Source organism: Olea europaea, chromosome 13, assembly GCF_002742605.1.
Source record: "Olea europaea var. sylvestris chromosome 13, O_europaea_v1, whole genome shotgun sequence".
NCBI lineage: Eukaryota > Viridiplantae > Streptophyta > Magnoliopsida > Lamiales > Oleaceae > Olea > Olea europaea.
This window is the reverse complement of record NC_036249.1, coordinates 20149857-20174128: the sequence shown is the minus strand read 5'-3', so window position 1 is coordinate 20174128 and position 24272 is coordinate 20149857. Positions and strand designations below refer to the sequence as shown.

The 24272-nt window shown below is 31.8% G+C and overlaps 1 protein-coding gene across 3 annotated transcripts in view; it reads right to left on the bottom strand.

The window, feature by feature from the left end:
* Positions 1–2063, bottom strand: part of LOC111407817 — a 40472-nt gene extending 38409 nt beyond the window's left edge. For all 3 annotated transcript variants that reach the window (XM_023037500.1, XM_023037501.1, XM_023037502.1), the window contains exon 1: positions 981–2063. In XM_023037500.1, coding sequence (XP_022893268.1) covers positions 981–1804 — 824 coding nt within the window. In that variant the 5' untranslated portion in view covers positions 1805–2063. The remainder of the gene's footprint in view (positions 1–980) is intronic.
* Positions 2064–24272: the final 22209 nt, after the last annotated feature.

Below are 24272 nucleotides of genomic sequence, written 5' to 3'. Positions count from 1 at the left end.
CTGTAAGTTGAATGTTCACCCAAGTTAATATTGAGCTCTTTATGTGTATCACGGATGCATTTGTAACTTACACCAGGATACAGACCTAAACTTGAAAATATCTCACATGAAACAATTTAACTTAAATCCACATCACAGTGTTTTGTTGCCTTTTTTTTTTTTTTTTTTTTTTTTGGGGGGGTTTTCAATTTTTTAACGGGGGAGTTACCAATCTTTGAACCCCTGACCTCAATTGTGGAAACGACCGTCCTAAACCAACTAGGACAAGGTGAATTGGTAAATCCATAGAACAGTTCTGAACATAGACCTTAAGTAATTCCTCTCTCGGTTTAACTTTAATAATTAATATGCACCAGTGTTTCTAAGGTCATGATAATTCAAAAGGCCAAAAGTGAAAATCATTTAAACGAAGAGCTAGAGAAGCTAAAAGACTGTAGTGCTCACATTAAAGAAGTTCAGCATGAGGGGTACTGTCAGGGAATAAACTATGTGAGGAGTTAGATGAATCTTGCCACAGGTGGATTCAAGCAAAGACTAAGGCTTGAAACAGATTTGTGCCAGGAAAACTAGAAGAGGAATTTCTAAGATAACTACCAAAAAAAGTACTGGGAGGAAAAGAATATCAGTCTAACTAAAAGAAATATTATGACAGGTTCCCAGAGAAATATGCTGGCATAAATCAAGTAAAGTTTTGTGCATATAATAAGAGAGAGCGAAGAAAATGGAACACAGTGCAGTTCCTACAGTAGGAAATATGCTTCCACACAGTTTACACCGAAAGCATTTTAAGTAATCTAAGTACACACAAAAAGCGAGTGTACATGTAACTCAAAGAGTGTATATATGCTGCAAAATGGAAGCAGATGGCTGGTATTCACATGGTAAATCATAGTTGTGGTCCTAAGACAATGCAACATTGACCTCTAAGGTAAAGATTCATAACGAAAGGAACAAAGCACAGTTGAATTACAATACATTACATTTTTGGTGACTTGATGTAAATACTGCCACCAGAACCTCCTCCGCCTTTGATCCCACCAGACCCTCCATTGGCCAACAGCAATCCACATACATTTGCAATATCTTTTACCTCCAACCAAATTCTCCCACCCCCTTTGCCACCATAATTCTCCTCCCTATTTGTGGTTCCACCTTTACTCCCATAACTCCTTGGTGCCCCCAGGGATTCCCAAGAATACGTATCCCCACCCCACACGTCCTCAGGCAACATCTTACTATCCATTACGCAGCTTGCACCCCGGCCCCCATGTCCCCCGCCTCCACCCTGCACCTCCCTAGGTGTTCCAGTGGAGTCCTCCGGAGGCTCCCCCGCTAATGCCGTCACGTTAATGAGTGAATCCCCGAATAAACTCGCATTCCCAGCTACTATATAGACCGACCCAGCTACAATTTTCGCAAATGGGTTCAACCTAAATTCACCGGTGATGTTGATCTCAATTGAACAGCCCAATTCCGGGCAGATCAAAGATATCCCCTGAAGAATGAACAAATTCCCATTACCTTCAATATAAACGTCTTGTGTAATATTCAAGCTGTAGCTGAGCTCACAGGTGGTATTAAGGGAGCCGATGCCTTTAAGATCCTCGCAGGATAAGGAAGGAGAGCGCATCGGCGGAGAAGGAGAAGGGGGAGACGGCAGCGAGTAATCCCCCCGAAATGGTTTTGATTCATCATCATAGTCTATAATAGAAAAATCTGAGGGTGAACAAAATGCTTTAAGAATTGGGCTTTTGAGGAAAAGGAAAGTGGAAGAGTAAACAAAAAGCGAAAAGAGAGTAGCCATGAAAGTTCATAAATTGAGTTGGATAATTGTACGAAATGTGAAATCAACAGGTTTGCATAATGTACGTGTATTTGTATGAATAGGACAGTGTATGCATGAATAGGTGGAAAGAGAAGAGGTAGAACAGGTGGAGAAAAGACGAGGAGAGTTCGGAAGCTGGTTTCATTTTCCTCCAAGAGTGTGCCTTTGTCAGCAGGGGGAGCGAGGGAGGGAGAGAGAGAGTAGGGGATGTGGCTGAATCTTGGACGCAGTTATTAGTTGGCCCAATTTTTTGAGTTGAAATCTGCTATTTAAAAATGATTGTTCTATTTGTAGTAAATCAACACATCATTTTATATCAGTACAAGGTATCGTGACAAAAGTTGAACATGATGATTTAAAATGATGTGTCAATAAATTATTGAACGGACAACCGATTTTAAACAGCAGATCTCAACTTCAATTTTTGTTGGGCTAGGAGTAACCATGGAGAATTTGGCATTTGAATTTAAAATAGGAAACTTTTTAGAGATTAATTCGTAACTATTACACTATAGGAACCAATTTTCACAACTAAGAAACTCCCTAAACAATTTCATAAATCAAGTAGTATATAAAATTATAATATAACATACACTAAATCTAGATTAAATATAAGAAATCAATTATCTGCTATATTTAAAAGATATATCTCTCTCTAGTTTCTCGAAATCATATCAGTTTCTCTCTCTAGAAGTTGAGCTCTAGAAAAATTGTCTAAAATCGGTGAAATTTCACCATTCAAAGTTGATTTCAAGCCAAAATCACTGAACGAAATCACAATCCCATAGTCACAAGTCTAATATTCGTTGTTCTGGAGAGAGGAAGCTCGTTTGTAGAGTGATTGGTTTATTCTCAAAGCAAAAAATATAAAATCCGTGATCTGATTTCGAAGGTAAGATAAGTTTCCCAGAAGCTTATAATTTTACACGCATTAATGTTTTCAAATTTTCCTCCACGTATATAGAGATTTCCTTCTTCATTTTTTTCATATACAATTTACAATTCCTTGACATGCTGATTTTTACCATCTTTCAACCTATTGAGACATCATTTTTCAATTTACAATTCCTAAACTATCGATGTGACTATCTCTGACCATAGGTATACATCATTCACATTGATACATGTTTCTGGTAAATGTGACTAGTTGTGACTACTTTATTGAATAAATTGTGAACTATCTTTTAAATGTTGTGACAGTGTGTACGTGGAACTAGTTTAATCAGTGACTAATGTCAATGTATTGAAATTGACTCTCCATGACTCTAACTATGTAGATTGTATGTGAATGTCTACAGTAAATGTGAATTTTTGTGACATGTATTGATCTGTATGTGACTTCTTTATCCTAATATGTGATCAATGCCACTGTATGTCAATCAGTTCACATTACGTGTGAATATGTGGTCTGAACTGATCTATATGAGACTTATTTTTCCTGTATGTTATACTATTATATTTGAATGAAATGTTATGCATCTATGTTAGTTATTTGTGACTAAATATGACCTGGTATCTACACATTGTCTGTCTCAATAGTTATGAATGTTCATGATTCTTATTAATTAACTTTGACATGTTGTTATATGTGTGTGATCATGGATGATAGTTTTACACATTTGCCTATTGTACCGAGGTCACATGTCACCTATCCTAGTGATGATACGTGCAAGTACAATGAATTGATTGAGCTTGTTAGTTCATGGCTTAATCATGCAGAAGTAGTTGTGACAATGACATAATCTTTGGATTCTATGTTACCTCCAATCTGAACTCTAAGCAATAATAATGTCCTAAAGTACTTGAGGCTAAAATCTATGGATGGGATTGTATCGAGTTATCCTATTAAGAATGATATTATGACTTCAGATTAATTCTAGTCAAGATGTGCATTACAATGCCTAAAATCGTTGACTACTTTCGTTAAGTCACTAGCTAATGTGTTTTCTTTACAACAAATAGTGTAGGAGGTCTGTGACTCAATTGTGGCCGTTGAAGAAGGAAATGTTGAAAATGTGACATTTGTATCCCAAGCAAATGCAAGAGAAGCAGTGGACGGAAATATTTTTCCCAACAAGAAAAATACTGAAAATGAGCTTAGCATTCTATACCATACAAAACAAGTTTGAATATAAAGTATGAAGATCGAATATAAAGAGTACGTAATAAAGTGTTCGCACAATGATTGCAAGTGGATATATAAATCTTCACATTTTGGAGAAACGAAAAATGTTTAAGATCATGGAAATGTATAATGGTCACACGTGCTCGATGAACATTGTTATAGGAGCTCATCGGCATATTTTTAGCTCAATTGCATCAAATCGAATGAGGTACAAATACACTTTTTCACATACAGTATATACTCCTTATGATATCTCAAATGACATGTTACATAGATATAGAGCATCGGTGAATTATATGAAGGCATGGAAGTCGTGTAAACAGGCATTGAAATTGATTAGAGATGATCCAACAACAACATTTCAGTTGCTGCCTTCTTATTTCTATATGTTACAACAGATAAACATAGGAACAATTACAAGAACGAAAACAGATCATTTAAATAGATTTAACTATTTCTCTATGGCTTTAGGAGCATCGATCACTAGTTGAAAATATTGTAGGCCAATCATTGTTGTTGATGGCACATATTTAAAATGCCAATACGAGGGCATACTCTTCATGACTTGTACACAAGACAATGAAAATGACAGGTCATGAACATGGTTTCCTAACATGTTAAAGAGGTATATGGACCGAGAGATGGATTATTCATAGTATTGGATAGACATGATAGTATAAGGAATGTAATTGAATTCGTATTTCCAAGGGTAAAGTTTTTCTACAGAGTCACACTACTAAAAAACTACTTTTCACCTACGAAAAATTACTAACGGATTACTCTATTTTTCACCTACGAAAAATTACCAACGGATGTAATCTGTTGGTAATTAGAAATGAATTATCCGTTGGTAAAAGTTATTTACTTTCAACTACGATAATCAACAACGAATTTTGCGTTGATAACGATAATATTTCTTTACCAACGGATATTTCGTGCTCATGTAACCATTTAACATTTGAGTCTTCACTTACAGATATTCCGTAGGTGATATACTGAATATTCCCAATGGAGGTAATTAGAAACTGATTATCTATTGGTAAAAGTAATTCACTTTCAATTACGATAATTAGTAACGGATTTTTCATTGGTAATGATGATATCTCTTTACCAACGGATAATTCGTGCCTCTGATAATCGTTTAACACTTGGATCATTCACCTATGGGTATTTCGTTGGTAATTAGAAACGGACTATCCATCGGTAAAAGTAATTTACTTATCCCACATCGAAAGTTCACAACAAAGTTTTCGGAGTTGCCTTCTATAAATTAATTCGTGGTCCAATAAGTGATTAAACAATATTTTGGCCTGTCAATTCGGTTGGCTAAAAGTTAAAAAAAATAGAATTATCAAATAATTAATAATAACAATAATAAATAAATAAATAAATTTTTTACCATGTCTCACACATATGCGGCTATTTATAATATTGATTTTTACCAATTGTAATGGTAAACATTTACCAACGAAAAGTCGGTTGGTATTGATTAAGATTTTTACCAACACAAATTTTGTTGGTAAAAGATTTACATTTTACCAACGAATATAATGTTTGCTCATTACCTACTGTAGGATTTGTTGGTAATTATCAGTGACCCTCAAATTAGCAACGGATTTGCAGTTGCAAATATTCTATTGATAAAGAGTAATTGCAATGGATATCGAGGTTTCAGATACGAAAAATCTGTGCATGAAGCTATAGTTTTTAGTAGTGTTAGTAGCAATATGTCCCAGATTGTTGGGATTAGGGAAGCTGTTCATAGGTTCAAAGACAACCTGATTGAGAACTAGGGATGGAGGGGGGGAACACATCCAGCAATGCATGGGATCTGTTCGTGTTATTTGCTTAAAAATTTGAAGACTAATTACCCAAAATCAAGTCACAACATTACATATGCATTAAATTCTATTGTAGAGCATATACAGTGGATGAATTTGAATATTAAATACAACAATTAGACTCAACGAACGAAGAAATCAGGGAATAACTAGTATGTGACTGCAAAGTTTGAGCTTGCAACTCCCTTCTATCCTCTTGGAGGTGGAACCACAAGATCATCATTTGCGACTTCTATATCCACATTTGGCTGTAGCACACCAACATATGGAATTAATGCTAATAAAATGACTTTGGTGTGAATTGAGGGGTAGACTCCCTTTTGCCCAACTAATTTTCATGGCTCTCAACAGTTTGATGTGGCTGTTTTAGCTTTAAGTAGGCATATCTATCATGTAACACAAACAAAATCAATTTAGACAATAATACGAATCAGGTCACATTATATCGAACATAAGTTATATAAGATATATTGGAGATTCATGCTCACATTGCAATTCACATTGTAGTATTTCGGATCACATTAATATAGTAGGTAACATTATTATAGCAGGTCGCATACAGAGTGTCACATGCTTCAATTAATTAAAAAATATATGTCATTTCACATTATAGTATTGCCTTCACATAACAGAAATTCATAAGGTTCAAGTCACATGAAAACTGCATGTCACATTATAGTATTACATGTCATAAACATATTGTATTTCATATCACAATATATCTAAATTTCATATTTGAACTTGTCATATAAAACGCCATAAGCTCAAGTTTATCTCATCTAGGTGGATTCACGATTTAAAAAAGTTAGACATATGTCTTATCTTAAATATGATTAGTAAGACAATTCATAATGTATGTAAAACTTACATTGTAACTGGAAAACATCTTCTCATCCAACAATGCCATAGAAAAAGGTGTTGTGCACTTTAATTTATTATTCAAGGGTGTTTTTTACCCACAACTCTGGCCACATTCCATTCAATACCAGGTACACATTAATACAACCACTCTTAAAAAGCAATTAAAAATCAGACAACCTATAGTAGCTGTTTCTTTCTGTAAAACTTTTTTCAATGATGATAATATCAATTCAAAGAGATGTTTCTCCTAAGGGAACATATCCAGAGTCTCAAAATATCAGCAAATCCAAATATATAATGGTCAACCACCTTCACGTATGGTGTGGCAAACAGATGATTTGTGAACAGATAAATGATCAATAATCTAGCCACACTATATTTAGAAGCATCATCATCTAGTGACAAAAATACCCTTTCCACGTCATGACTTGTTATCATCTTTGACTCATAGAAATATTTTTCCTAATTGGAGAAGGTTTTGCCCCTAACTTGGTTCGATCATCAACACCACATACCACAGTCTAGTCACAAGGCAAAATTCAGCAATTGAGACATCAATAAATCTTCTATTTATGTTAAACCACATCTCTTATTTGTTCGGTTGATTTACTGCCTATAACAAGACTTTATGAATCAACTGTGACTAAACATCTATCTCTTTGTAGTGCATGTAATATGAAAAACATGTATATTCAAGTATCTACTTGAGTGTATCGTTGAATTTCATCACGAAGTTAGTGATGACATGCCGAATAGAGCTGATTGTTATCTTTCGCAGAAACCATTTGCTTCGTTTTATAAGATACTTCCATTCTTATACAAATCACAATATACAAACAAATTGCTATGACTTCAGCATATACATAAACACCCTAACATCAAAATATACATACATGAAATTTTATAAAACGTCCATCACATCATAAAAACCTTGACTCCGAACACCACATCATTTTATACAGGTCACAAATTATCCAAAATAAGGTCACAACACTTCATACAGGTGACAACAATTGATTAGATCACAAACATGTCACAAAGTTTAAAAATCATGTCACAGCACGTGATTGGTGCCATAATTAGTCTGCCCATACACTACAACACTAAATGGAAAACAAATGCACCACAAAATGGAAAGCATAGACATCGATTTCACCTTTTTTGAAGATTTTCCACCCGAACCCAACATCTCCAGCCTCTTTCAAGGAGAAGATTCTTTAATCTCCTTCTTCCTCTTACCTTTCTCTATGTCACTCCTTCTATCCCCCAAGCTCCGAGTTAAAACCATTTCAATACTTGTAATTTTTTAAAACAAGCAAAAATAGGACAATTTTATGGTAAATCTTTGTGTGATAATGGTGGGTTTATAGATTAGTAGGAGGTTTGAACGAGGTTGAGATTCTTAAATACTGAAGATAATGAACAACAAAATCGCTGGTGAATGGTAATGCAAGTTCGAGAAGACAATCGTGTCTTCGCGAATGGTATTGAGAGAACATGTATGGAAGAAAGAGAGAGTGTCGTGTATAAAATGAAAATTCAATTATATTTTAATTGGAACAATTACCATCTTTTTCTAATTTCTATTTTAATTAAATATTTATTAGTTATAATTAGTAAATCCTAATTACCACCCAATATTTGAAATTTAAACTAATTCATCTTATTTATGATAATTAATCTATTGTAGATTTCTAGGTAGTTCTCTCATTTTTAAAATGTGAAAATCACACCACACAAGTATTTAAAATAAAATATTTAATATTTACAAAATTATTAATATTAATTTCTATAAACAGTGAATAATTATAGTATAACTGATTATTAATGATTAATTTCTCTTTATTTTATAGGAACATGACAACTGAAAACGTACAAACTAACAATGGACAAGAAAAATGAGGCATCCAAGTGAGTTATCTAGCCATGGAAATTTCATTTATCATTAGCCTCCACCATTTGACATGCATCCGAAGGGTGTATAATTTCCTTCTTTGCCCTTCTATTTTGCTTACTTGATGATATTTTGAGACATTGAGGGCAATCTCGAATTTAAGTTTGGCAGTAAAAAAATATTGAGTTTTTTTTTGTGAATTATGTAAAATTTTATTGTTTTATTATACGAAAAAAATTAGAAAATTACAAAAAAAAAATCAAAAATTTCGAAAAAGAATTCTTTTTAATTTGCTTGCTCTTGTGGATTAGAGAGTCTCACCAAATATGATGTATATACTTGGAACTATGTATTGAGAAAATTATGTAAGAATCCAAAGTTAGAAATTGATTTTTAATAATAAATGTTTGATGAGGGGCAATATACTAATCAATGTACAAAATAGGGAAAAAAAAAAAACTACCATGATTTATGAGCGAAAGCTATCCTATAAAAGATCCGGTTGAGGACACTTATTGAAAATTCAAAATAATAATAATTATTATTATAATAATAATAATAGTAGTAGTAGTAGTAGCAGCAGCAGCAGTAGCAGTAGCAGTAGCAGTAGTAGTAGTAGTATTAGTAAGGGATCAAGCTAATGTATAAAATAGAATACACATAGCAAATATGAAAAAGTAGGTACATAAAACACAAGACGCACTCCCCAAGTCGGATTCAAACGTACAACTAATCGATTAACATTCAACTGATACCACTTGAAATAGGATCCACACAAGGACAAGCACTTCTTATTCGTTGGTTATTAGAGACGTTCACAAAGATTACACATTCTTATTGGGATATTGATTTGCAATTAGTAAGATCTATCTAAAATAGAGTGTGATATTTAATATGTAAATTCAGCAATAGATTACACATTGAAGCTGCTTATAGATTTAATAAAATGATTCCAATCCTGAGACAAACAACATGTTATCTAACCAAAATTTATTGTATGCTTGCTTGTTGAGATATGTTATAGTTTTGTTTAAGAACAATCAAATGTTCAAGTTTAGAGTGTTTGATAAATGTAAATTATACACTTATGTAGACCTTCAAATAGGAATATTTGGAAGTACTTTTCATGAATTATAACTTAATCTAAGGTATTTATTGTCTGTTAGGTAAAACTTAATGATTGAAAATGAAGTTGGAAAAAATGAATGAAAAAATCGATGGAAATGATGATTTTCAAATTTCGAGGACCAAATTTTAAATATCCAATAATTGATTTAAACAACATATTGATGACTGAAGAATGTGGAAAGTCAATTGAGGAGAATAGAAGACAAATGAATGAAAATGCACAAAAAATGATCGACTCATACCCTGGAGGACCAACTTAGCTTGCCTATACTAACGTCGTTGTGTGTGCGAGACATAAAATTTGGGATCCCAATGTTGATTTTTTATTACAATGAGTGAGCATAGTTTTAATCTAGGCAGACGAGGACAACTTTCTTTCTATGATGCAAATTCTTATGGAACTCAAATTGGAAGAGATTTTGACCTAATTTCAAGCCATTATATATACAGAACAATGGCGAAATAGATCTCTCTCTAACCTTTCAAATCACATCAAATTACAAAATCTACCAAAAAAAAGCGGCAAATTCACCATCTTTTAGGAGAGAAGATCAAACCTAACAAGAATTTGAAGGCAAATTACATCAAAAAGTGAAGAATCAAAGCTTGAGATTGAAGATCAAGAAAAAAAAATTGCAACCACATATATCTTATATTCATATAAATTTCGGGCAATGTCTTTTTATTATTCTTCATGAATAACATTAGAAACATGCTAAACTAGTGCTTGTTTTTTGTTTTTTATTTCAAAGAACAAGTAGTTGAATCAATTTGTGTTCTTGATTGATCTTGTATGCTTTGTTGGATTATTTAATTGTTTGGTCATCAATTAGGAAATTAGTTTATTGTTTTAGCATTCGAAGGTTTACAATAAATTTAAATCTTTTTAATTCCAACACGCAGGCAATAAATGTTAGGAATAACATGTATGTAGTATATAATCATATTTGTTTTGCGTATGAATTCTAAATAGGAATATAGTTGTGTCTTGCTTTGAATATGTTTCACTTAGCTTGGGAGAAATAGTTAAATAAAATTGAATTATCGATTGTCAGATATACACAAATCATAATAAATTACATAGGTCAAGAATCGAAAATAGAATGTTAATAGATGAATGTGAAATTCCAACACATGCATCACATATTTAATTTGAATTCATCTTAGTCAATTAGTAGATAATTTAGAAATAATTAAAACACCATCTTTTGTTACTTTACATTTACAATTTGATAACAAACTAATAGAATTCAATTTAAAATGTATTCCACGTGAAACGATACTTTTAACTCATTATATTTATTACTTCTCAGCAATTACATATGCTTGTGGGCAAGGATTATTTTAAATTGATTATGAAATCTACATGGCTGAAATGAATCACCAATGAGAATATTCAAGTGGAACAGAAATTTCCATCCTTCTAAGGAACCTCTGATTCTTCAGTCTCTTTACAAGGTCTTCCATACATATTCTTATAGATAAATGTGGAAGATGTTCTCTATAGTTAATCCAATTTGGAAACATTTGTGTATTGAGTTCCTTATTTGACTTGATGAGGCTAGACTTGTGTTTAAGTTGATGTGTCCAAACATGCATGATAGAGTTTGGATTGGTATAGATGAGTTGGGGTTTGGTGGAAAATGTATTATGAAAAACCACCTAGCTATTGCGATCATTGTCATCATCTCGGACACTAAAAAATTCAATCATTAGACCCTGGTAAGCCTAGCAGGAAGTTTAGCAAAACGAAACCTAATAGTGCGTCTGTTTATTGTTTTCAAATTATTTTCAATTTTTAATTTTGTAAAACATTGAAAATGTGTTTAGTCTAGAGTTTCTGAAAGTGCATTTTCAAAAACAATGTTAAACTTATAACATAAAACTCAAATTGCATTTTGATATTTTGTGTATTTTCAGTGAAAATTCTAATAATACTCAAAATATGAAAAAAAAAAACAAGTATTTAAATAAGATTTGAAATTTTGAAATTTTAAAAAAATTAAAATATAAAATTCGAACAAATAAAATTAAAAAAAATTAAAAGGAAAACAATGTCAAAAAAATAAAATCTAATTCTCTACAAAAGTTCTCATAAACAACAAATAAATAAAAAGAAAAAATTCTGAAAAAAATAAAGTTATAAAAATTTCTAGAAAAATAAAAATTTTGAAAAATTAAAAATAGTTCGATCTCTTAATAATTATTTACATAAAAATTGTAAAAACGTATTGAAATAAATACGGATAAAGTTATTCTCAGTGCCTAAAATCAATTTTTATTTTTATTTCCTATATTTGAATTCAAATTATTATTTATTATTTAGTTTATGCTGGTAGCGAGAAAAAAATATTGATAGATTAACCAAATTTAAATTGTATATATTACTTGGTAATATCATAAAATAGTCTCATATCTACTAAATAATCAAATTTAATGGTATAAAATGCCATAAAATAATTTTTTAAAATATTAAACCAAACATATTTTCTAGTTTCTTGTTATGAGAGATAATTTTGAAAACATGACAAATCAAACGCATTTTTAGCATTCTTAAAAAAGACTCTTAAAATAGAAAACAGAAAATTGAAAAACAATCCAAACTGACCATCAACTTTTACCGCAAAATGGTTTGAAATGGAATATAGAAAATAATCGTAGAAAAATGCAAAATTGTAAGTGATTCCCATTGGAAAAGTTAATCGAAAATAAATAATATATCGGATAACTATCATTTTACATGCACAAATTGGACAAAACTTCATATTATCGAATCTAAATAGGTAAAAGTAGAAATATAGAAATGAAAAATGCATTAACATGAATTGGTAGAGACAAGAGTTTTCTCTTTCTATTTAAGACGCTAATGCTCACATCGGTGTAATGACTTTTAGGCATTAGTCAGTACTCTGAATTACATAGACCATCGAAACTACCGATGTTTTGAACCCATACTCAACTCAAACTAAATGCAAGATTATTTGATGCATAAAAGTATTTTCAAAAGATTCTTTAAAAGTGATGTGCTATTTATTTTGAAAAATTAAATCTTCAAAGTAGGCTATAATAGACTATTTGTTCTAATTTTCTAAAATAGAGTGAGATTGGCTCTCCCTACTCTCTATTTGTATTTTATCAAAATTGCATTTACATGGTATTAAGAAAACACCTTTTTCTCTCCCATTAATCTTCTCCTTTGTTTTTCTCAACCATTACTAAAAACGAGACAAATAATTCAATTAATATACCCTTTTTAATTGCTCCAATCCATTCCACAACACCAATCAATTTCATCTCATCACCATCAATATTTCTCCACAAGCTCCCTCTAAACTCACCTCAAACAATTATGTTTCATGAAAATTATAGTTTGAAACATTCTTTATTGGGTATGATCTTCTTGGATATATTGATGGCGCCAACCCTTGTCCACCAAAGACTCTGACTGCAAATAATGCCACAAATCGAATCCATCTCACAACATGTGGGTTCGCCAAGATCAACTGATTCTCAGGGTTCTCATTGGATCTCTATCTCCTACTACCATTTGTTGTTAGAGCCAAAACTTCTTAAGCGGCATGGGTTATTCTTGCCAACACATATGCAAAAGCATCTCACGGATGCATCAGACAAGTCAAAATTTTTATAAAAGATTCCACTGAAAATACTGTAAACATTACTTTTGTTTTCGATCTGTTAAAGCCCCATACAAATGAACTAGCTATACTTAGAACACCAATGTATAAAGATGATCTTACATAGAAGATTTTGGATGGACTAGACGACGACTATAAAGAACTTATTCATGCTATTCAACCTATTAACAACCCATACATTTGATGAACTTCATAAGAAACTTTTAACATTTGAAACATCTCTTCAAGCAAAAACCAAAATTGAAGTGAATTTTCCTATCACAGCCAATCCAATGAACATGACAGCTAGCGCCCGTCACCTAATAACAATGCATGAACCCCCAACAATGCTACTCCATCTCATGGCGACCGGCCTCCACGACGTCCCTATCTAGGTTACTGTCAGATCTATGGAGTTCAGGAACATGTTGCAAAAAAAAATTATTAGCTTAGTTGGTTCCAATTCAGCATACTAACACAAGATCTATACCATCAATCATTTTAGTCGGTTCCAGTTCGACATACTAACACAATTTCAACAACTACTTTGTAGCCCCAAGCTCACTGTGCTATTAATGTTGCCTTCAACAACCCATCTCGGTTACTTGACAATAGAGCTTCTCATCATGTCATAGCTGACTTGAGCAACTTATCACTTCATGCAACTTATATTGTGATGCTGTTATTATTGACGATGGCTCGGGTCTTTCCATCACTCACACTGATTCTACCTTTATTTTAAACCCTACTACCGAATTTACATTGAATGACGTCCTTTGTGTACCAAGCATGAAAAAAAACTATATATCTAATTTTCAATTTTATACCACAAGTAAAGCATATGTTAAATTCTTACCCTCTTCTTTTCATGTGAAGGATCTTCGCACGGGGATAATTATCTTGATGGTAGCACTAAGGAAGGAGAGTATAAATGGCCAACCACCAAACCTATGTCTTCCCTAATTCTTGCCTTCTCAACTATCAAAACCACATCATCATACTGGCATCAAAGTCTAGGCTATCAAGCTATTCTCATTTTAAAACATGTTATTTCCATTTTTAATATAGGTTTATCATCTTCTATGTATAAAGATTGATCGTGTAATACATGTTTATGTAATAAAATTTAGAAGCTGTCTTTTCAACTTCATCTCTTGTTTCCAAACAACCACTTGAAATAATATTTTCTGATGTATGGACATCTCCTATTTCATCTCATGATGAATTATGATGAATTCAAATAATATGTCATTTTAGTTGATCACTTCGCCAAATACATATGGTTTTATGCTCTAGAAACAAAATCTACAATTAGAGAAATTTGTATCCGTATCAAAACCATTGTGGAAAATTATTTCATGCACAAAATTCAAACTCTCTATTCAAACAATGGGTGAGAACATATGTGCCTTAAAGATTACCCAACTCTCAATGGCATCTCTCATCTAATAAACCCACTTCACACACCTAAACATACTGGATGCTCAAGAAAGACGACATTATCACATTTTTCAATTTGGCCTCGCATTGCTTTTTCATGCATTCCTTCCATTAACCTTCTGGTGATATGCCTTTGCAACTACTAAGTATTTAATTAATAGGATGCCCATTTTTACTCTTAACATTTCTTCTCCTCATTAATTAATTTTCAACAGCATACCTAACTACTCAAAGTTGAAGGTTTTTGAGTGTTTTTGCTAACTTTGGCTATGACCATTTCGTCACTTAAACTTGATCCACATTCCAATGTATTTACTTAAATATTAATTATCTCAATGTGCTTACTTGTGCTTTGAACCATCCACCTTAAAAAAAATTATTTCTCGTCATGTTCATTTTGTAGAGTCTATGTTCCCTTATACATCTTTGCACAATCATGTACCTCATCCTACTTCCACCACTATAGACATTAGTGTCCCTCCTTATCACACTATATTAGTACCTAACTCATATTACTCGGTTTCTACAATTCCAACCGAGGTGCGCACACAAAGGCAGCCTCCATCTGAAGCCCATTAACCACCAATTGCATTTGAACAGCCACCATTATCTCCTATAACTATTCAAACATCACTACAATCCACGGCCTCAATCAAGACTAACCACAATGCACCATACTCTAATCAGTATTTTAATACCACGATGGCTCAAAATAACATTAGCAAACCAATACAAAAACTTAACCAACATACTCACACTCTTCATCAGACCTTGAACCCACATCCATGACTCATGCCCTCAAAAACATAATTGGCATCAAGCTATGTCCAAAGCGTCTGATGCTCTTGTTCGTAATGGAATATGGTAGCTAGTTTCCTTTGTTGATGTTTCTAATTTGGTTGTTTCTAAATAAATTTTTCTCATAAAAAGACACTCTAATGGCTCTATTGACACGTTTAAAGCTCGATTAGTAGCGAAAGGATTTTATCAACGACCAAAAGTTGATTATCATGAGACATTCAGTTCTGTTGTTAAACCTAATATTGTGAGCCATGTTCTTAGTGTTGTTAGAATGTGGAAGCGAAATTATTCAGAAATTAAACAATTTCTTTAATTCAATAAACACGATCATTTAGATATTCACGCGTATGTTATATCAAGAATAAAAGATTCAAATTTTTGCCTAAATTCAATGATCGATTATTTTATTAATTTTGAATCACGAACTTTCAGCTTTTTGGATCACGAACTTTCAACATTTTAATTTCAATAACTTGATACTTCAAACCTCTAAATCTTCTATGATATTTTCCAAAGTCAAGCTACACCAATGGGTGAACACCTTCTTTTAATTAAATCAAGAAACTAATTTTTGAACTACACAATCGATAAAAGAAAGAAAAATCATTTTCTCATTTTCTCTCTACAAATTTGAACATTATGAAACTACATATTATGATTGTTGTAGGATTGTTGTGTCCATGTAATCTCTATTTATAGAGATAAGGATGTTACAACCCATGTACAATAATAATTCCAAACTCAAATAGAAGTCCTAATTAAAATCCAAATAAGAGTTTTAATTAAAGTCTATATCCAATTAGTTCTCATTTAATTATATGTGCAGTTTTAGAATTTCAATTACAATTATAATTAAGTTTATAACTTTCATAGTAATTACAACCAAATACAAAAACTTTATTATAATTATAATTAAGCCCAAAACTATTATAATTATTGTAATCAAGTTTCAATACGTTATGGAACTACTACAGGGACTTGATTGGACATATAATATCCAAGCTCCAATAATTGGATCATATCTAGCCGACCGTAGACACCTAAGCTAATTATTATTCTTTGCTTTTTTCATAAAGGCAGAAGACTGAACTTTTGAAATGTATAAGATCACAGAAGCTAATAAATCTATAATACTTTCCTCTGACCTATCGTATATGCATTTTCCCCGTCCGAGATCCGATAATAAGGTACAAGCATAAATGATCGTTTTGCCCTTCTAATTACTCTCACTAACTTAAGTTTCTTTTTTTTAGCGGTCCTGTAAACTAATCAAAGATGTAAAAGTTTAGTCATAGCTAAACACTGAGCTCAAATTTTAACTGTTCAATAGAAAATACTTAAGTAGTCACTCTATCCATTTTCAAGGTGACAGTTTCCAACACGAATTAATGTTCTCTACTTCACTCATTCTCAAGTTCCCAACTCATCAAGACATTTGACTAATCAAATTGGTCTCACCCATTGATGAATCAAAGAACCATTAAAATCACGGAAGATATACATAACTCTGTCAAGGGATTTAGATGAAATACACAGCGTTCAAGTGGAATTTAATTATCCAGACAGTCATGCTATAGAATTAAATTCGACATGGGGTACATTTGATACACTGCAAGTGTACTAGTTGTACCTTTAGCTATTCTGTGACATGAATAAATTACAAACCTGAATAATGAAACGGTCAACACTACAACCTTTCAGTACAAGGTGCCAACCCTTATACGTTGTTTGTAAAAAATATATTTATGATCAAAATAAATTTGTATCACATCGTACTTCTCAATGTAAGTATTCAACTTATATTATCACAAGTTATCATATGCACTCTAATTCGCATGCTCAATAATAAATAAATGAAACCACAATTTATTTATTATAAATTATTATTTTATTATAACAAAATATACTATATGGACACACAATCCAACAAGTATTACTGTAAGCAATGGTTGGTCACTTCGTTAATTGGGTATCAACAATGCCTTTCTTCAAGGCCGACTTTTAGAAGATGTTAATGTTGCACATCCCCTGGCTTTATTGATTCTGATTATCACACGTATGTATGTAAACTTTGCAAAGCCATCTATGGCCTCAAACAGGTGCCCCGGGCTTGGTACCATGAACTGCGCATTATTTCTAATTGCATTCGTCAAAAGCTTTCTTTGATACTTCTCTGTTTGCTATCAACATTGTTCATCATATATGTATCTATTGGTGTATGTATACGATGTTATTTTTACTGGAAACAAAAATGATCTTGTCTCTCAATTTGTTGATTCTTTTGCTCAGTGATGTTCTTCTATGGATCTTGGTTATCTTTCTCACTTTCTTGGGATTGAAGTTGTTCCAGATAACCAAGGAATATTACTATCTCAGCGTTGATATATTATTGACTTATTGCATAGAACTCAAATGGCAGATGCAAAACAAATCCTTACACCATTACCATCTAGTTCTTCTCCTACTTCAGTTTGGGTTAACTACTACTGATCCAATCGAATATCATACAGTTATAGGGATTCTTCAGTACTTGTTACTCACTCATTCGAATATATATTTTTCTGTCAACAAGTTATCACAATTTAGGTATCAACCATCATTTAGTATTAAATCTTTGTTAAGCGGTTATTGCGATATTTACGGGACACTTTGGATAAGGGTCTCCTTTTCATTCGCAAGTTCAGATGCAGACTAGAATGGTAATAAAGATGATTGAAAGTTGGGTACAGCATGAACGAAGAAAGGGCCGTCAAACTCACCGGGGAATGTTAGTGCTGAGGTGCTATGGTCAATGGCAGTGGTAGTTTGATTGCGGGCAAATAACACTCAGGGAAACAACAAATTAGTATAACATACAAATGACCTAATATACAACAAATTGTTATAAATAATGTTGTGACGGGTAAAGAAAACGAAACTATATGGCAATTGGTTGTGACCTAAAGGATCCTGTAATGGAAAAATGGGAAAATTTTATAGCATAGTCGATGTACAGAAAAGAAATTCCAATCAATCGATCAAAATGGCCAGGGAAAAAAGACAGAAAATGATGCTGGAAGATACTGTTGGTGTTGGAAAATGGGGGTTGTGGGTGGCCCATGGGTGGGGATAGAATTCAAACTCAAAACTTCCCTCAACTTCCACCAACTTTGATGATTTTATGTGAGAAAAGTTGTCAAGAAAAATATGGTGAAATTCCTATGTGAAAATACACCAAAATTGGAAATGCCTTGAAATCACTAGTTTGGCATGAAAACTCACAAAATAAGGTGCTTAGATTATGGATAATAAGTGTCTTCCATTGTGATTGGGATCGAGACCATTGGAGAAAAAGAAAATGCGAATTTCGAAATTTAGAAAGCAAGTTGATTCAGCTATTTAAAAGATCTTGGAATTCAACATTTTAAGTTAGGATTCTTGACACAAAATTTATGTTCAAGCATGCTACGATTTATTAAATTGTTATCAGAGTCTTGAGATTGAATTACTTGCAATATTTCATGCTTAAATATGCCATTATATGATTCAATTTAGTTATAAATTTTGTATATAAAGTTTTCAAATCTTATGTGGTTTTATGGCATCTTTTGATAATTTACTACTATCTTTATATTGATAATGATACAATAAGATTGGTATGAATAAAATGGTACTTTAGTGAGCTTTCAAACCATCTAAAGAACTTAATTTTGGATTTTGAAACAAAGAAGCTATGAGCTTTTGAAGTTTGGATGAAAATTTGAGTTTTTGCATGAAAATAGGTAAAATCTAAAATTCCATCACATGATAACTTCTTCTACGCTTTATTTCATGCTTCTCATTTGATATGGTTGGAGAGATCTTCTCATTACCTTTCTAGCATTATAAAGACATTCATTTCGGCCTTGAAATGAAGAAGTTATGACCTCCCGAAATTTGAATGAAAATCTAATTTTTTATATGAAAATTAATAAATTCAAATTTTCATCATGTGATAATTTTTTCTACAGTGTTTTTCATACTTCAAATTTGGTTTGGTTGGATAGATCTTCTCAAAACTTTTCCAATGATATAAAGATAATTAATTTTGGCCTTCAAATGAAAAAGTTATGGTCTCTCGAAATTTGAATGAAAATCTTATTTTTTGCATGAAAATTGATAAATTCGAAACTTCGTCATATGATAACATCTTCTATACTATGTTTCATGCTTCCCATTTGGTATGATTGGATAGATCTTTTCAAGACATTTTCAACGATATAAAGATAGGGATGTCAATTAGGCTCGCCAGCTCTGGGCGCCCATGGCTCGGCCCTAAAAAAGCCATCGAGGCTCGGGCCGAGCTTAATTTTGAGGTACCAGGCTGAGCCCAAGACGGCCTATATGGCTCGTCGGCTCGGGCTCTGGCCTTAATTAAAAAAAAAAAAAAGACGAAACAAAGGTAGTTGGCAGCTACCTTTGCCATGAGAGAAAAAGAAAATCGAGATGGCGTGGCTTGGGTCAAGCCTTATTTTTTTGGCCAAGCTTTGCTCAGTTCGGGCTTGAAAAAAGCCAGTTTGATTTTACTCAAGCCAAGCCTGAGCATTGAGTTTCAGATCGTTGACATCTTTATTTAAAGATCATTAATTTTGATTTTGAAATGAAGAAATTATGACCTCTCGAAGTTTAGTAAAAAAAATTGAAATTCTACATGATTTTTTTGCCATTTTCACTCTCGAATAGATCTGTTGATGTTCCAAACATAGCTTTTAGAATTGATCTTGTAAAATCTGACCTCACGAATGAACTCGGAATGTCGAAATTAGTTAAGATAACCAATCAGAATTGATCTTTAAGGACATGTGATGGAGCTGAAGCACCGCCTGATTTTTTTATTAATAAAAAATAATTGTAGATTGGTCCCGTATGTGAGGACCCGCTCGGGCCCAATTTCAATTCTAAAAATTGTAAATTGGTCCTTGAATTATTTTTTTATTTTTGTAAGTATAATTAAATTAATTTTTGGATGGTTAGAAATATTTTTTTTTTGTATTTAATGCTTAAAAAAATTTTTAAAAAGCATTCATTAACTTGATTAAGTTCAAATTTGTTATAAAATCAAGAATATTTATTAAGTGGTATTTGACTAGTGTGAGTTTTTTTCTTGATGTGCTCTCATTTTTTTATTTTTTTTGAAAATGAAAAATACTCTGAAAGTATTTAAAATACCAAGTTTTATGTAGTTCATGAATTGTGTTGGTATTTGATTAGATTATGTTATCTATTATATCTTGTTTCTAATTTTTTTGTTTAATCAGTTATTACTGGATCTACACGCACTTATAGCGTCCTTAGAACAAATGCTAGAAAACCAAAAGGTTATGGAACTTTTTGAAAAGCTACATGCTTATTGAAATTAATAAATGGATATGAAACATGATCTAATGGGACAAGTAAATATTTTTGGACAATTTTTTTGGTTATAAATAGAATATGAGAATTCTAATGTCACTTCCTATTTCTTGGGATTTTGTTACAACCAATATCAAAGTGAGATTAAGAATCTATATAATAAACTTAAAATGATGTGAGTTTTATTTTTTGATTATAATTGAAATTGGTTTTTAGAAGAATCAATTTGTGATATCATGATATACGTCATAATTGGATAAATGTGCATGTTTATATTTATATAGCACATTATCAAAATTACCTTATTCAATTGCATGATATCTATTAATTCATGAATTGTTATGAATGCTAAGGTCAGTAGAATAAGTAAAATTCTTACTTAGACCTATTGATTGTCAGTTAAGTAATAATTCGGTGATTGGAAGATTTATCTCACCTAAAACTATTTGATTCACCAACCGAGTGGGAGTTTTGAAGCTTGAAGAATTAATGTAATTCTTGCTTAGAACTCATGGAATTTTGCATTTGAAATTAACTCTATGATAGTGAAACAATAGGATTACGAAAGATGATTAGGAACATAGTAAACTTACGACTTTGTGCCTAATGTTGAATTATTATATATTTTAATTTGCAGTAATGCAAAATGATATATGTGCATAAGTGAGCATTGATTGAGAATAAAATATCTCTAAAATCTGATAGATCATGGCATCAAAGTCTATAATACTTGACCTTAATAAAAGTGATAAGCTAAATGTGATAACATTTTGAATCATAAGATTTTGAATGTACTAGAAGAACATGACACTTTAGAGAGTGTCAACCATGCAATAGTCGACCTGATACAGGTCATACTACTTTAGAGAATAAAGATCAAAATTTTGTCAAGTACAAAAAAAGATGGATTCTAGTGTTTGAACATTTGAATTATTAAGTTCTGTTATAAATGATCTTTCTCCCGAATGTGACTTAGTTGAGATTGTAAACAAAGTGTTGACATTTTTGTTGGTCACTTTTTTAGATAAGTAGTAAGTTCAATTTTTTCTCTTCTCAATAGATGAAACTTTGAATTGAAGCGTCAATTTTCTCTATTGACACTACCCACTGTGTAAGTTGAAAGACTTGCGACTTGATATTGCTAAGTCTTGAAGACATGCTTATATAGAAATATTTTAGTTTGCATAAGACTTCAGATCTTAAGCATTCAATGAGTTAGAACAAATGCAGGATAGATGAGGAGACTAGAAAAGAACCAAGAAAACATATAAGATAGTAATTACATGTAGGTAGTTTTGGTAGAATATTATAAAGGTTCAAGTGCTTCCACCTTATGGTTTTGGCAGATCATATTGTACTTGAATATGTTCTTTTTAGTGTTGTTTACATTTAACAATATACCTATGAGACCTTCTCTTGTGTGGATAATGAATTCAAGAGTTAGAAACCTAGTTTATATAAGATAAATAAGAGTCTTTAGTCCATTGTCGAATCTTTGACTTGATACAAAATAGATATATACAAATAATGAAGATAAGTGGAGGTTTTTATGACTGATACTGCAAGTTAGTGTTGCAAAGTAGAGAAACTAACATCCTATTTGATACTAAGATAGTATCAAAGACTTCACTAAACTTGATCTCATTTATTGTTTTTTTAAGAGTGATCCCTTACTTGAACTTATACATGGTAGTTCTATTCGTACTCATAATGGTGATGTTTATTATGGTTTTGAATATTCATGCAATGGTTTAAGGTTTTGAGTTGAGAAAATCATTGTAAAACTGTAAGAGTTAAAATTCCATAGAGTAAATTCATCAGAGTTTTATTGCAGGCTATGATTAAGAGAGATTTAGGTGGAACTTCATTTTTTTGTTATATCTATAGATGGATTCACGCATTTTAGTTGTGCCTTTGATTTTCTTAAGTTGAAGACATTGTATTGATTTAGACTTTTCTGAAATAAGTAGAAAATCAGATTATGGAAGTGAAGACTTTGATAACTATTTAGGAGCATGAATCTCTATCACAAGAGTTCAGTGATCTAGGTATTGAAAGAGAATTTCTTATTGGATTAACTATTCCTTAATCACCAATAATTCTATGGACTACTAGGTAGAAAGAATGAGCTATCGCTGAATGTGATGAGGCTTGAGATAATATAGTCCAATTTACGTATTTGGTTAAGTGCAATCTGTCACTTAATGGAGTTTCTCTATGTGGTACCTTCATAATATATAAGCTTTGACACAGATGACCAAATATGGTTTATCTTAGACTCATAATCGACTATATAAGTTTTTGATCATGAGTTCGGGAACAAGAGTTTATTAAGAGCGAAATGTATCTCTGAGATACACAAAACAGTCCGAAAAGAAATTTAAGTGAAATTTTGAATAGATATTGGGTCACAAGATGTGACATTTGATATTTCACCTAGTAAGGGAGAACATTTTGGAGAATATTATTAAAATTAATATTTTATATAATTGAGAATCAGTTTTGAATGCATAAGAGTTGGTTTAAACTTTTGATTCATGTAGGAGTAATCTATTTTTGAGTTAGAACTATCTCTCTCAAGTGGGAACTAGCTAAGAACAATCTAATTTCAATGATTCTTGGTCTAGAGAACCAGTGAAGAAATCTGAGGAAAGTGATAGAAGTATATATGGAGTACAAAATTTCAATATAATTTGAGATATGGTGAAGTTCTAATTGGACATTATGCTTATTGAGAACATTCATGTTCTTAAAAACAAAGTGCAATACTAATAAATTTATTATAGATAAAACTTATGTCTTAGAGAAAGGTTATACTCAGTACACTTTTTTAGCAATAATTTCAATACTATACGCTGATGCTAGTCATGATAATGTGTTTAAGTTTAGATTACACCAAATATACTTAGATACTGTATTTAATTATCAATTGAGAATTGATTAAAGAGATCTACATGAATCGATTTGTAGGTTTCGCGTTGAAGGCTTTTATAGTATTTTGGTAATTTTATATTTACCCTTGTAGCCTAATACAGTTATCTTAATAGTGGTACTTGAATATTTACAAGGTTTAAATCTCATATAAATTTTTTATTTGTAGATGAAAATCACTGGATTAATGTAAAGGTCTAATGGTAGGTCGCAATTCTAATTTTGATAACAATGACATTATGGCTAAGCATGAGAATGATTGTATTGAGACCATTCTGAAATAGTTATCCTCAATCTTTGAGATGAAAGACATAAATTTAGAAAATTGTACATTTTGTGTTATAAATATTATTCTCGTCTTCTTACTCTGTTACAAGAGTTGTATACTATAAAAACTTTGTAATATTTGTAATTGTGAAGT